This window comes from Ambystoma mexicanum, chromosome 1p (genome assembly GCF_040938575.1).
Source record: "Ambystoma mexicanum isolate Mex_15411 chromosome 1p, UKY_AmexF1_1, whole genome shotgun sequence".
NCBI lineage: Eukaryota > Metazoa > Chordata > Amphibia > Caudata > Ambystomatidae > Ambystoma > Ambystoma mexicanum.
In genome coordinates this window covers 216,363,827-216,379,485 of record NC_090921.1, presented here as the reverse complement: position 1 = coordinate 216,379,485, position 15,659 = coordinate 216,363,827, and the positions used below count along the sequence as shown (strand labels likewise).

Here is a 15,659-nt window from a genome sequence, read left to right as displayed (position 1 = left end):
GTTAAAGAGGCAGAGACTCTAGGAACGTATTAATTTAATTCCGGACATTAAACTTGCAGGGCTCACACATTGCAGCCTTTGGCCGTCACGTTCCTCGCGGTATCACCTTGTTGCCTTTTAATCACTGGGCTCGCTAGTTTCTGAACTTGCTGCCAATGGCAGTAGGAATAGGAAGGTGGGTGCGTGATACCAGATCAGTGCAGCAAGGCTGCACTCTGTCTCAAGGCTAGCTCTTCTTCAATGCTGGTGTGTGGTAGAAGTGCCCAGCGACACTTCATTTTACTTCTGCGACTGACTCCTCTTCAATACCTAGGTGCAGCAAACTGTCCTCGCGCATCCACGCCTCTACTAGTACTTACATAGGGTTTCCAGTTTTCTGTAAAATCTGAAATAAACTGGAAAAAGTCCCCCGAGATTGTTCTTTCCTTCCTCGGAGGAATCTGGAAAACACTGGTTTTACCTTTTGTGCTTAACCTATGCATTTGCCAACACCCGCTCCCTCAGGTGGCGCCAGCACGGCCACTCCAGGCACAGGAGGGCTTCATCACGGGGTAATATCACATGTACTCTATACACTGGTGCCTATCCAATCCCAGGCATGCCTGCAGCAGTGTGTGTGGGTGGTTGCATACAGTACTGAATATGTGGAAAATCACAAAGTGTTCCCTCTGTAAAACAGCTTACAATGTGTTAATAACTGTGCTGCATTTACAGCGAGTTCAGGCAGTACATGTCATGCTGGTAGTTGTATCTGGTAAAGTGAGCGCAACGGGCACTGGATAGTACAAAGGGGCAATATGTATAGTGTGACTAGTGAGCGTTACTTACCCGCAAGGCAGCATTACTCCCTGCAGGAAATGCTCAGTGACGGGCAGCGCCTGCCCTGCCAAGTAGGCAACCCATGAAATAAAATCTTATTGAAGAAAAGCTCTTGTCATGTGTCTGCGTCCCAAGTTGCAGGGAGTGTGAGTGTTGGAATAGCCAACTGTGCAGTATGACTTGCAGTATTCTTCGGAAGCCTTTATCATATTTGTGCAGAGGGTAGCCTAGTGGGTAAATGTGCACGTTCATGGTAAGTTCACAAGTGCCGGCATGGGATGGGACCAAAAACGTGAAGGCCGGCTTTGCCTGTGAACACTAATTCACCTTGAAATTGCTTATTGTATATAGTAATTTCTTGGGTATCCTGAACACACATGACAAGTGAGAAGTGCATGCATGTGGTGAGGTACGGTCGTAGAAGGGGCACCAAAGAGTTTTCGGGGGTCATTTTGACTTTGTGCAGGGGTGCAGATATATCCCTCTGTCGAGACATTGAATGCTGATACTTATAGGCCTACAGTACTGGTGCAACTAAAAACTCCCAGCACCTAATTTAGAACATGCGGCACATCTAAATACTTTGCTTGCAGCCTCCCATACCTCTCCCTGCCTGAAAGGCTCTGGTTTTCCTCTAAAACCGACCTTGTGACTTTGAGCTAATCAGCTACTGCTCACTAGGAATTTATTTATAATTTACTCACCCGTACAGAAAATAAACAACCACGTGACTAACACATCTACAGTCACAACTTCTCAGCTGCTTTTGCAGCCAGTCATTTTCTTTCCCTTTTCTGTTCTCTTAAATGTGGTTACTTTGGGTCCTATGATGTATTACAACAGTCATCAAGGGACCAGCCATAAAACAAGAGGCCTGTAGCAAGCTGCTTAACCAAAGAGTGTGATCCTAGGCAAATAAAGTAATCTTGCTGCTCGTTTCCTAAAATAAATCTGAGTTCTCAATGCCTGCCATCTTTATACATAATAATACCAGTGTCAAAACAGGTTAAAATCAGTATGTGATTGATGAATGTCTTTGAGCGATGGTTGCATTAGGCTAACGGAATCAAATTGCAAGGCAATGACTTAACAAAAACCGTTAAACTGAAATTTGGGTTGGAAACACTGAGGTGTTTCAGCAAAGCAATGGGCCTCATTACGAGTCCGGCGGTAACCACGGCAGAAAAACTGCCGGGTTACTGCTGGACTTGTATTACCATTCCGCCTCCGTGACTCCTGGACATTACAGCCCTGGTGTCCCGGGAGTCACGGAGGCGGAATGGTGTTAATCTCCATTGAGTCACGTAGGACTCAATGGGGAAGTGGAAACACTGGCACCATCTCGTGATGGTGCTGGTGTTTCCACGTCCGCCTGCAGGCGGGAGGTGTTCAACCTGCCAGGTCTGACCTGGTGGGAAGATCACCTGCCGCCTGCAGGACTCGGGATCGGGCGGTCAGGAATTAACAGTGGCGGCGGGTTTACCGCCACTGTTAATTCCGGACCGCCCGTCCCGTAATGAGGCCCAATGTTCCCAAGGTCAGACTCCAAAGATGATATGAGAATATAACTGCCACAAAGTGTGGTCTGTTCTCACTCCCCACCCTCGCTCTTCAAAGAACAGCATCAACAGTGGCGAGATTTATCAGTTTGGGTGTTGCATGTTTTGGCCTTGTCAGTGCCAATGTGGAGAGGTCGTTTTCACAAATCAAAGTCTTTATGGGCAGAAAAGAAAGGGCAAGGATGGGCAAAGAGTCCCTGAAAAAGTAGTGCATGATTTACTACAATAATTTTGACTTGTAGAAATGTTTGCCATTACAGGATGAACACATTCTTCTTTACTCTCCAGAAAGTGTTGATATTCATATTGATATTTTATTTGAATCGCGCTCGTACACATGCATTTATCAACATCTTGCTCTGACTTTTACTTTATTAATTTGTATAGTGCTGAAAACAGGCCCGCAGCCATAGTAGCACTAACGGATATACATAGACAACATAAACCTAACAAGGCAAGTGCACAGGTACAAACCAGATGGGAATAAGATGAATAAAACTGCCTTTAATCCATGTTTGAATTTGGCTTGTGAGGCGCAGGTCCTTGGGTCAGGAGGAGGGCATATCTGCGAGATACCCTACTCGTGCACGCAATGAAAACCGTTATCTGTGACTTTTGAACGGGACAATCTGGAAAACCCTGATAAACACAGACTGAATATTTCTGATTGTAATCCTTGACTGTGAGGTAGTTACTTATTGGCAAACCTCTCTGAATGGGCTGACCTCTCCTCCTCCCTCCTTGCCTCTAGCTCTTAACTTGTCCTCCTTGGAGACCTGAACATCCTCCTGGATGCTACTAGACCTACTTTGGAACTCTTTCGCAACCTCTGTGACTCTCTCCATCTCTGCAGGGCACACCCTCGATGTTCTGATCTCCTCAGACCTCCCCCTCTCTAACCCTCTCACCACTCCTCTCTTGGAGTGACCACCTTTTCCTTTCCTCCCACCTCTCTCTACCCCTCGGGTTAAGCTGACTCCAGCACTGCCACCTACCTTCTCGGTCCTCCGACCCATGAAGCGTGTGCAAGTTGAGGCTTTTGCCACCACTTTCTCTCCTCCTCCTGCACCTTTGGCTGACACAGCCCTCTCTAACCCTCATCTCTCAATAACACTCTGGATGCCTGTCATGAGGATCCGCTTGAAGCCCAAATCCAAGTGCAACTCTTGGTATGACTCCGACCTGCCACCCTTAAACGCAAGTGTAGACTGGCTGAGAGAAAGTGGAGGGCATCAGGCACACCCCCTGACAAACTGGTCTGTCGCCTGCTCCAAAGGCAATACAGACTCTCTCTCCTCCCTAAGAAGAGAGCCTACATCCAAGCCTGCATCTAAGCAGCATCTAACAACTCGGCTCAACTTCTCAAAATCTGCAAGGAACTGCCAATCTGCTGCTGTCTCTACCTCTCCTGTTCCCTCCCAGGCCCTCTGCACGGCCTTGGCCTCTCCTTTAACTACAAAACTTAGGACATCCTGTCCACCCTCTCTCGCTCTACCTCCTCTTTGTCCTCCTCCACTCCTGGCCCGTCTTTGGCTTTCTCTCCTCCTTTCTCCTCCTTTCCCTTGTTCACCCCTGACAATGTTTCTAGACATGGCCGATCTATGAAAGTCTGGTCAAAGCAGGTTCTCCCCTGCTGATCCAGAACCATCAAGGAGCACATCGACACCCTTGCTCCAGCTTTGGCCGATTTCTGCAATCACTCCTTTGACACTGGAACTCCCCCCTGTCTCCCCCTCAAGCACACCCTCTCACGCACCCCCTTCTTAAGAAGCCCTCTGCTGATCCTTCCTCTCCGACTAGCTATCCCCCGATCTCCATTACTCCTTTCATGGGCAAACTACTTGTAAAGCTGGCCATCTCCCAGCTTAATCTGCATACTAAATCTGTTGGTTGTCTCCAAGACCACCAGTCTGGTTTGAGAGCTACCAAAAGCACGGAAACTGCTCTCACTAAGACCAGTGAAGACGTGCTCTCTAATCTTCCTTCTGTCCTCATTCGCCTCGATCTATCCTCTGCTTTTGATACGGCTATGCCATCATGCTCAATCACCACCGTGATAACCTGGCTATCGCTGATCAGGCTCTGGCTTGGTTGACCTTTCTCACAGACCGACCCTCTCAGGTCCAACTGGGGTCTTTCCTCTCTTCTATCTCTTTCTCTACGTGTGGTGTTCCCCAGGGGTCTAAACTTTCTCCTTGGCTTTTCAACCACTACTTGGCACCCCTATTGCCCAACGCATCGCTACTTTCTGCTCCAATTTTCAGTGTTATGCAGATGACACCCAGCTCTCTTTCAGGCTCCCCTCAGCCACCTCGGCTCCTTCTCTCATACCAGACTGTCTGGCTGCAATTCAGGAATGGTGTGCTGCCAATGGTCTCTGCCTTAGTGCCAATAGGACTGACATCCTCTTCATCGATACACCTGCTGCCTCCTTTTCTCTCTCTCTCTCTCTTTGGTCCTCTCTAGGCTGGACTACTGCAACAGCCTCTTTCTAAATCTGCCTGCCTCTACTCTTCGACCTTTACAACTTATCCAGAACAGGACTATGAGACTTGCCCTTGGCCTCAAGCCCAGGGATCGTTTCTCTCCACTGGCACCCTGTGGCTGCAAGGATCAAGTTCAAGGCCCTTTGCATTGTCAACAAGGTTTTCTGGGGCCTGTGACCGCACTACCTCCAACTTTCTCTTGCTAAACATCTTCCTTCTCGAGCTCTCCACTCATCCACATCAGGCGCTTTCACAAGCAGAGAGTGGGGGGCATATCTCGCTCCTCTGCTCGGGCATCCTCCTGGAACAGCCTCCCTGTCTCTCTCAAACTTGAGCAGAACCACCTCAGTTTCCGGAAGCAACTTAAGACTGTCCTTTTCACCTTTTATCTTCCTCTCCTCTACTGATGTCCCTGACTGCTCTGCACACTGGTCACCTGGCTAGCCTCTGAACTTGGGCCGAGGCTCCTGCATGTCCAATTGCCCTCGCACTGCCTCCGGGCTCCCCGTGCACTTAAGGGTCTGTACCTGCAACCCTACATTCCCTTCTCACTGCGCTTATGAGCCACCCGCTGGCTGCACTTATTGAGTTACCTCCACTTCTCCTCTCCCCCTTCCCCGCACTTGCGCGATCTGTGTCACTCAAGGCCTATCAAGATCATTGTTTTTATCTTCCCTTTTTTTCCTTTCCTTGGCTTGTCGCGCCTAGAAACACTTGTGTACATGCGCATTATAAATGTCCTATCATATCACAGGGTATTGTCCTGGACAGTTTATTGCCATCATTGGCAAAGGCTAAAACCTTGGCATTTCATTGCAATTCTTGACAATTGGACGAGCATTGGGCCTTTCATGGTATTGGATAAATACCTGGGCACTTGACATTACTCCTTGGCAGTGGTTATATTTGGTAATTGGGCTTTTGATGGTGATTCATGAAAACAGGGCAAATAACTGCAGGTGTTAGCACTTTTCGGCAATGTGGCAGGTTTCTAACCATCTAATGGCCATCCTTAGCAATTAACCAAGCTCCTGGCATTTGACGGCAATCTTTGATAAAGCGGTAACATCTTTCGGGAAAGTTGGCAGCCTCCTTGTTTTCTCTTTCAGGGACCCGGTAGACCGTATATGCAGACAAAACATTTGTCAATAAAATTAAAAAAAATTGCCAAAACTGTCGGCTTTGCCACTGCTCATCAAATATGGTTGATGGTTGTGTTCACTTTTGTAGGCGTTTTTTAAATAAATCTAAGAGCTTCTTGAACGATCTTCCATGCAGGCTTAGACAGCTCCCTGTGTCTGACTACAAGCAGGTTCTATGCTCACCACGACCCCAAATTGCTCAACGGTGACGGAGGCCAAACTCGCCGCAGAAATTAAATCTGGTTCAATGTCTCATCATCTGAGCCCCTTTTTTTTGGAGGGTATTGTGCAGATTTAACTTTAGTTTCTATTTGCCCCCTCCTGGCCCCATTCCACCCTTTTAACCGGGATAAAGGCACTGCTCTGCTGCATTAAATTTTTTCTATTTTTAAAATTTTTTTTTTATTATTGTTAATTTATAACCCTGGCGAGCGGTTTCTAAGCGCAGGATCAGGATTCAAACCTGTGCTGCGATGTCTTGCTTCCAAGACAAACTCGTTGCCCCTGAGCTGCCCTTCCTCCTTAGATGGCCCAGCAAGTCAAGTACTCGCCATGGATATACGTAGCTAACCAAGCCGAAGTAAAAACGCCAGGTTGCAAGCCACTAGCCATGCGTGGAAATTAACTTGTTCTCCGCTTTCGCACAGCACACCGTTTCCTATTCGGAAAGGGCGAGTGCACCAATTTTGATTTAAATCTGGTTGCTGAGAAGTCAACCAAGTTGAATGTGTACAGTACGAAAAGCACACTGGAAAAATACATGTACAGATCAGACAAGGCACATAAAATCTTTGGTGGCGGAGGCAAGTATTAGGGGGAATATAGTGGACTTTGGAATTACAGCTTCTTCGCAGTTGGCATAAAAGCAATATTGCAGGGTTACCCCTCGCTATTCCCCCCCCCCCCCCCACTCCTTCCGAGGGGAACACTGTTTAGTGGGGGAAAAACATTGTAGGCATTTCAGCATGTACTAAGCCAGGTACTTGGGGCAATACTGAACAAGGAAGTTACACCGTTACTTAGGCTTGTTGGAAGAAGTACAAACCTGGTGAAAGGCCTGCAAACCTCCCAACTTTAACTTCCCTGGACGTGATGGGTGGTGTGAAACACCTGAGGGTGTCCTCACATCTACTCCCCTTAGGTCCTCTTCTCAGGTGGCCAGGGAAAGGCCCTTGCTTTTGGATCCTGACCCTGCAGGAGGAGAAGCGAGTGAGGATCACCTGGGTGGAGGGTCCATGGGGATTGGAGATGAGGTGTCCTTAGGGGAGACAGCTTCCAGCATTTCCAGTTCAGGAGGAACCCTCTATCCCGGATGCAGATATGGGGTCTTGCTACCCATATCCCATTGACGAAAAAAATGCCAGAAAATACTACCCATCTAGAAAGAGGGTTAAAAAAAAGAAGGTATAAGGAAAGGAGAGGTGAGACATGGTATCCCTCTTTTCCTTCTGAGAACCAGCCTTAGCCTCCCCTGACCTTTATGGGCTACTGTAAACTAGCTCCCCTGAATTTTCGCCATTCTACCCACTACAGTACTGGGACAAGGAAGAGGCGACTAGGAGTAGAGCACACCGGTAGGTATTTCACCACTCTAGTACTGAGACAAAGAAGACTAAAGAAGAGTACCATTGGGGAAGTCGGGCATGCCCCACAAATAAACTGCCTAGATGTCAGGCTATTGAACATACGCACCGACACATGTGGACCATTAATACTCGTAGGGTAGTATAAGAGGCAGTCCTACACACAGGAAAAGGGGCGAGCAGCAGGGAACAGAACGGGAGAGAAGCATTTTGTAGAAACCAGAGGTAGCTGTGCGAGTCCGGAGAAGGAGAGAGACACCCAGGCGGGCCAAGAGGCGGTGGGGGGTGTCTAATGGTCCAGCTGAGCTCTGGTTGTCGAAACTACAGCGGGAAGCTGTACTCCGCCCAAAGCCCACAGCCGCCGTAGCAAGCTGGAGAGTGAGAGAACCGCTTGGTGGCAGCCGCAAGAGAGGCAAAGCTCCTGGATCCAGGGGATCAAACTGAGAACCCGCAAAGCATTACAGAGCGGTTGCGCACAGCCGGTGAGTGCAATTAAGGGAACACTCTACCTGAGGCGTCCTGCTAATACTGCCACATTTCTAAGAAGGCCAAAGGAACTGAAGCAAGTAATCTGTAAATGCTGAGTGAACTGGCAGTAATTGGACATAGTCCTGAATAATGCTTTGAATACTTTTCATTACTGAACGAATCCCGACAACCACCTTTTATGAATACAATTTAAAGCCAAGTAAGTAAAGAATACCGAGCATAAATTTTAGGTGAATATTGAATATCGAACATAATAAAAAACCTTCTGGGCAAAGCTATGGTCTCATAAAAGATAAATGGGAAAGTTTGCGAGAGAACATGAAAGAAAGATGGGGAGGAAGTAAAACCACCACACAGTGAATTCTTTGCATGAATCTAGTGCGGCAAGGTCAACGACTGGCAGAAGATATGTAACCCATTATGGCAAAGACAAGTGAGTGTGAACTTGCATAAAAGCCAGGAGAAGTGAATGCGAATCATTACCCAGGGGTAAATACAGAAGAATCTGTGTGGGCTGAAGAGCCTAGTGTTCCTAACTGCGCGACCTGTGATGGGTGGACCGGGTGGTCCAACAACTACGCCTAGACCAGGGAACCCTCAATTGTGAATGCCAAAGACATTGTGAAACAAATCAAGAAGGAGCAGTGAACTGTTAATACAATCCAGAAGGAGTGTGAAGTTGACCTGGAGTTATGTTGAACTTTGAAAGGCTGAAACAAAGTATAAGTTGCTACATTGAAGTCTTGGGGAAGGGAACCCTGAGATTTGATGAACTTCAATGCTGTCTTGAGGACGGAACCCCGAAGATCTGTGGAACTGGTTTGCACTTGAGAAGGTAATCCATAGACCTTTTCGGGGAACTTTCTTGAAATTGGGGAAGGGTGGCTGAAAGCATCTCAATACTTTGAACACCTTCTCTTTTATTATTGGTAACCCTACACATTGTTTAGCTTTAGCTGTGAGGGCAAGTATAGGTTTTGGACACACAGACTTTTAAGTTGAACTCTTTGACTTGGAATTTGCTTAGTTTCGTTCAGTTTAGGGAAATCTCACCTTAGAATAGGGCAAGTTTGTCCTTCAACAATCCTGACGTTTGAGTTAATACCTTATTTTGTTTTGAACTTTGAATCTGTTGTCTGTGTCTTGCCTCCACAGTGGGGAACATGCTGACTCTGTGGTGCTATGCCCATAAAGCAGTTGCGGCGCTATGATCTAGAAGGCTAGCGGGCTGGTACATTCATCAGATCAAACATCATATTTTGTATCCTCCCGCCACCCCTCTTTTGGTCAGGACTATACCAGTGTAAAGTCTGTTTCTAAACACAACAGCAAAGCAGCCTAGCCCCAGCCATGCCGCCTCTCAGGCAGCTGTTTAGCCGAGCGCTGGACGTTTACACGGCTGTCTGCAGGTGTCACCATTTTGGATATAAAAAAAGAAAACGCTTTGCCTTTTCTTTGTTCTAATCCAAAATGCTGGCACCTGGAGACAGCCGTATAACCGAGCAACGCTTCGGCTAAACCTGCTGCGTGATGTCTCTTAATTCTGAAACAGGAGGAGGGATGGGTTGGCCAGCCTCTTCTTTTGTTTCTGAGTAAAGAGCTAACAAGCAGCAGGAAGCCCATTAACCATGCTTGGTTGAAGGGATTCCACTGCGTGTTAGCTCTTTACTCGGAAACAAAAGGAGAGGCTGGCCAGCAGCAGGCAGCCCATTTGCATTCAAGGAGCTGTGTGGTTAAAGGGTTTTCTGGGAGGGTCAACGACCCCCGCAGGCAATTCTTGAACCTCAGCTCCTGGAATGCACGACCTGGGGGGAGGGGCATATGTTGGGGGACATGCCCCCTCAGTTTACCACTCCACTTAAAGCACCGGGGAGGAGAGTAGTGAAACATCTGGCTGAAAGAGGGTGGTAGCCATTCAGGCCAGGGCCAGCTGAAGGTGAGCGGGAGCCCATTTCAACGGAATGCTTGTGGGACCCTCCCCACCCCCCCTTCCAAGAACCGGGCTCAACCATGCCTGCGTGGTACACATGGCAGGACGGCTGAAGACTTGTATGGGCTGGTGGGGGCATATTTCTACAAGATGTTCGTTAGCCCCCCTTGCCTTAAGGTCCGAAAATCTGTCGGTCAAAAGAAAACAGTGAGGTGGGTAATGGGGCTCCAGAAAACTTCTTTTAAAGGGTATCCCTGCAAAATACCCATGTAAAGCCCCAGAACGAAAGTAATATATTGCTGTGTTACAAGCCTGCTGTCTGGCAACATGGGGGCAGGTGCTGCCCCCCCAACCCCCTAAGGCTCAAAGCCACTTTCAACTTAAAATCTTACAAGGCTTAGAAGCTATACGCAATATGATGTTATCTTCCAAAAATCTGCACCCCAGCTCTGTGGTCTAGCTCACTTTGATCAACGTGCATTAAAACTACCACAGAAGCCATATACCCATCGCTCTACCCTTCTCCAACTTTTGGTCAGATCCAGCTATTCCCCCAACCTGTACCCACTCCTCCAACTCTACTCCTTTCCTCTGAAGACCACAGACTGGATTCCCAGGTTGGGCACACAGTATGCCAACACACAGACAAGCCTCGGCGCTGAGAGACCATCGCAGTGGCGAACTCGTACAGTCCAGAAGATCTCCACCATTGCACAACGGAAGCCATGAAAGCGATGAAATGGGTCGCCAGCCTGACCTTCAATGGCACTTTTTGTATATGTTCGAAATCTCAATTACTGGCCTTATTCCATTTGTTTGATGATATATACTTCTTATACAATTTGAACCTAAAACAGCCAGATTTAAACGTTTTTCGCTTTAGAATTTTGGTGAAGTAGACCATTCAACATTTACATTTTACATATTAATTTAAATTACACGTTTTTATGTATGTTTTAGTCTATTATGATGTCATAGGTTATTTATAACGTGCTTAATAACCAGAGGTTTCTAAGCGCGGTCCAACCGGTGTTGCTCCGTGCCGTCTTGCTTCCAATGCGAGCACGTTGCCCTTGAGCTATCCCCCTGAGACCATTGACAATTTCATTTACATTGTTCCAAAAAAATCCCCTCTAGCAACTTCTTGTATATAACCTAGTACATATTTGGTGGGCTTCTTACATGTTTCAGTAATCATCTGGAAAAGCTAAACCCATCCTTGGCTATAATTACTCTCGCTTTCTCTCCCACAGACTTCTGACGAGGATCCGATTGTCTCAAGCGACGAGGTCATTTTCCCGTTAACCATCTCCCTGGACAGGCTACCCCCGGGAACCCTCAAAGCGAAGGTGAGCATTGGGGGGTGGAGGGTAAACTGGGGAACCCAGGCAATGTTACGCTCTTGTGCTAAGCTATGTTTCGCATCCTGTCGGCCCTTCCTCAGTGATCTTCCCAGGGTCTGAAGATGGCTGGTAGCTTTTCCAGTCTTGTGAGCACTGAACCTGCTTTGAAGAGCAGGCACACCACAGATCTAAAACTTGGCATTGAAAGGGACATTCCTTTCCTTGCAGGGGAATGGAACTGCGTTCATCATAAGGGATCCAGACCGGTAAATCTAGAATATCTGTGGGGCCTCACGGTGTTTGTGCCTCCAGCATTTTTCTGTAATTGTCTCAGTTTCCTCTGTGATCTCCATGCAGATGCTGACTCCTCTTTTTAAAATTGGTTCTTGTTTAATACGTGTGTCGCTCTAAAGGTCTCGTCTCCAGCCATGTGATTAGTGTTTTGCAGTATAAGATAATTATATGGCTGCAAAACCTTGCAACGTTGCACTTTGAGCATGAAGATGTATGAGTCGGCTTGCCGCACTGCTCAGCGGCAGTATGCCGCCCAGATAAAATGCCTTAATTTGGCTCTCGTGCCTCATCCACCTGGCATGCCTAAAGAAAGAGGCTCATTGTGCCAGTAGCCAAGGGCAAGCTGACGTCACAACCTACCTGGACATCATTCCTGAAAACAGTGTGGGGAGGTGTAGACGGCAATGTAAGGTTGAGCCTCCACTTGGGCGCATGACAAAAAGCAATTTAACAAAAAAATTTGTGGTGTCCTCCTGGCACTTTGCTGTGGGTTCGTTGGATATGAAGTCACTGAAGCCCAGGCCCTTTAAGATATGTTTGTTGGTCCACAGGTAAACATCGGTTAAGTCACATAAGTAGGTTCCTGGACATCAGACACTGGCACATCCACACCTTCCAGCTCCAAGATGTAACGGCCACCCACAATCCCTAGCAGTCACACACACACAACCGCACTAGATTCAGCATGCATAGTACTTGCACCTCCAGCGCAAGACTACTACACACCTCTTTCCGTTACACAACCAAAACTGTAAGAGCATAAACAACGAAAGACCTGTGGCCACCGCGCACACCCAATGAAAGAACCAACAATAGGTAAAAGAACAAGAGGGGTGGACCCACAACTGCGACCAGGAGGAGCCCTGCTAAACCCACGGGGCAACAAAATAAAAAATAACTGTACAGCATAGAACATACAACATAAAGTGGACCAAACCCTACAGCGCAGCAAACGGGGCGAAATGCAACTGCAGAAAACCCCTAAAATCACATAAGCGGCAACAACACGATTGATCAACCCCTGCAGCACCTTGCTGCAAAAACCGGTTAACGGCACAGCACCGCACTGCAACCGTTACCCCGAACCAACTGCTGACATTGTGGCGGGCAGTAGCTGTCCCCTTGCTGCTCGCTCCGCCAGAGCTGTGGTACCTGACTCCTGCTCATTTTTAAAGACCACATTGTCGCCAAAATGTTCTGGGTTTGTTGGCTATGAAGTCACTGAAGTCCAGGCTTTTTAAGGTAAGTTTATTGGTCAACAACAAAAGTTTGGTTTCCCCATAGTGACTAGTAGCAGACTTGGGCAATCATAGGTATAAACCAAAGAGAGGGAGTACTGCTACACAGGGGTTCTTCCCATACACATAATGTTCTGTGGGAGTATTTTTTAATTTGGGAAACCCTTTTTAATTACTAGTGGTACACATCCCAAAGTATATAGCCCATAGTACTGTCCAGAAAGACACACACGTAGAGGGGCTGCATAGGGAATATAATTAATTGTAATGAATAAAAGGAAAGAAGGGTTCTTTTACATACACTTGCACATATAACAATGTTTTGCTTGAAACAGGAGAATGTATTGTTGTCATAAACGGAGAAACATAGAAAATACACTGGTCCCTAAACTGATATAGTTCTCTAGTGTAACCAAATGGAAACCAAAAAGGGGCAGAACACAAGAACATTGGATATACCTATATATTCCTGGTAAATTAAAAACCTATATTTTGAGAAAGTTGTGCCACATAAATCGCACCCAATGTGTCTATTGCCATGAAAATTCTAATAAACAGATGCCAAGTTTCTATTGCAGTGGAAATTCTATGAAACATATACCAACATTCTGATAGACAGATGACATATCTGTGGCAGTAAAGATTCTAATAAACAGATGCCAACATTTAGGAAAACAGATGCCAAGTGTCTTGTGCATAGAAACTTCTAAAATGCGTATGCCATAGACAGATGCCAAATATCTTTTTCAGTGAAAATTCTGATGAACACATACCAACGTTGCAGGGGGTAGGATTCTAGTACGACCAACAGGTAAATATAGATCACATTAGAAATGTCAGTCTATAATCCTTAATTTTGAACTTGGTATTCCCCCCCTTGCAGAGAGTTTACGTTTCAGCGGCAATTGCATACTCATTTCAACCGAATCAGAATGATTCCTAGCTGTTCTTGGTAGCCGCCTTCTTCACAGGGACATATCAGGCAAGTCCCATAAGTAGGTTCCTGGATATAAGACACTGGCACATCCACACCTTCCAGCTCCAAGATGTAACGGCCACACATAGAATCCCCAGCAGTCACCCACACACAACATTCCACCATGTCCTCACCACATTCCAATGCACCTCACTACATTCTCCATGCGTAGCACTTGCACCTCCAGAGCAAGACTACTACACCTAGCCACTGGAGGAAGGCCTGTCAGTCCCTAACCATGGACAGGTAGAGGACTGGAAGCACACATTCAAAAGTGTGTCCTTTTCAATAAAAGGAGTGCTGCTTTGAATGCTTGCATAGCTGCCTGTATTTGCAATTCTATCCATTTAGGAAGTATTGGGGAAATATTTTCATTTTGCTGCTTTGCTCCGATAGACGTCTACGGGAGTCTATTTCTTTTTGCTTTGTTTAGACACCTCTCCTGACTTTATGGAAAGCAAAGCCTTCTGCTTTACTTCCCTTGTCTTTTTGCTAATTTCTATGGGGAAACTCATTAGTCCATAAGACTATCAGTTTAGAGATACTGTCTCTGTGAATTCTTTGTATTGTTACAATTGTACACATCACCTTAAAGTGACGTGGGGGTTAGGATACGCTGTGTCCTACTAATTCTTTCTACAATGTCGTTTTGACTACTTTTACAATGTGCCTAGAATGAGCTGGTGGCAGACGATATTTTTCTCCTGTGCTTTTTACTAATGCACCTTTGCAAATGGATGCGAAGTGTAGCTAGAGATCTTAGCCGGCCCTGCAATGAGGCGTTTGGCTAACCTTTGACCATATTGTTCCTTGACCTTCTTTCTGCCCTCTCTGATCCGGAACTGCCATATATGGGAAAACGTTTACAGGGAAAAGCTGCTGTTTTTTTGGGGAAAGAGGCGGTTTGTGTATGGACCCGGATGTGGAGGCTGAGACTGTCTAGTCCCAGTACACATCCTGGTGCCTGAATGTCTGTGGCTGGGGAAGATGTTTTGGAGTGATTGGATAGCCACTGCCAAATTTGAATGGTGTAGATCCTTACCACTGGTAGGTAGAGCTTTCAGTCTGAATCTTGGATAAAAGGAGTACTCCTGCAGCAGCTATTCTACAGATCGTCGGGGCAAGACCCTTTGAAGATGGCTGGTAGTTGTGCAATTCCAGTTCAGCCCGACCTGTGGAAGACTCCTGCAACTGACCAGCACCATCTTCAGTAAAGTCCTGGTGAAGCTCTTTCTCTGCCTGATCGCAAGAAGACCAGCCTTGATGCTTCTACCCCAGAACCAGTGAGAACAACCAGTTTTGATCCCTGCTCGAGGATCCGTGTCTTCTAAGCTTTTGGAAGTGTCCCTGGATCAACAGGTGGACTGACAAGCTACCGCGCTGTAGCAGTCGCCGTACTTGGCGCATCCTTGGAACTTGCAGGATCGTCAGCTTGTACTACAAGTCACCTGCTCCTGCGTTTTCAGCCTTCATGCATTAACAGAAGCCAGACAGTGGCTGCTCCTTTGTTTGTCCTTTGAAGATCACCCGTCTGTCTGATCATGGTGACTCCCATTTGAATCTATCTTCTTCACACCCTGGAGGTGTCCGCGTGCTCTGCAGGGGGATCAGCTAGAAGGTGCCTGGAACTGCGCCCCAAGCACTGTCAGCATGTCTGAAAGTGACCTCTACACCCACAACCCCTGGGCATACCTCGACCGGCACAGAACATTGTGTCCTCAACGGAATCTGGGACCTCACCAGTGGTCGTGAGTAACCAGAGGCCAGGCGTGTCCCCGGGCTGGCCTGGTTCAAAACTCG

The 15,659-nt window shown here is 47.0% G+C and overlaps 1 protein-coding gene across 1 annotated transcript in view; it reads left to right on the top strand.

Moving 5' to 3' along the window:
• TRAPPC14 (trafficking protein particle complex subunit 14) overlaps positions 1–15,659 on the top strand; it is a 121,144-nt gene that overhangs the window by 49,504 nt on the left and 55,981 nt on the right. The window contains exon 2 of the mRNA XM_069646409.1: positions 11,262–11,357. Coding sequence (XP_069502510.1) covers positions 11,262–11,357 — 96 coding nt within the window. The remainder of the gene's footprint in view (positions 1–11,261; positions 11,358–15,659) is intronic.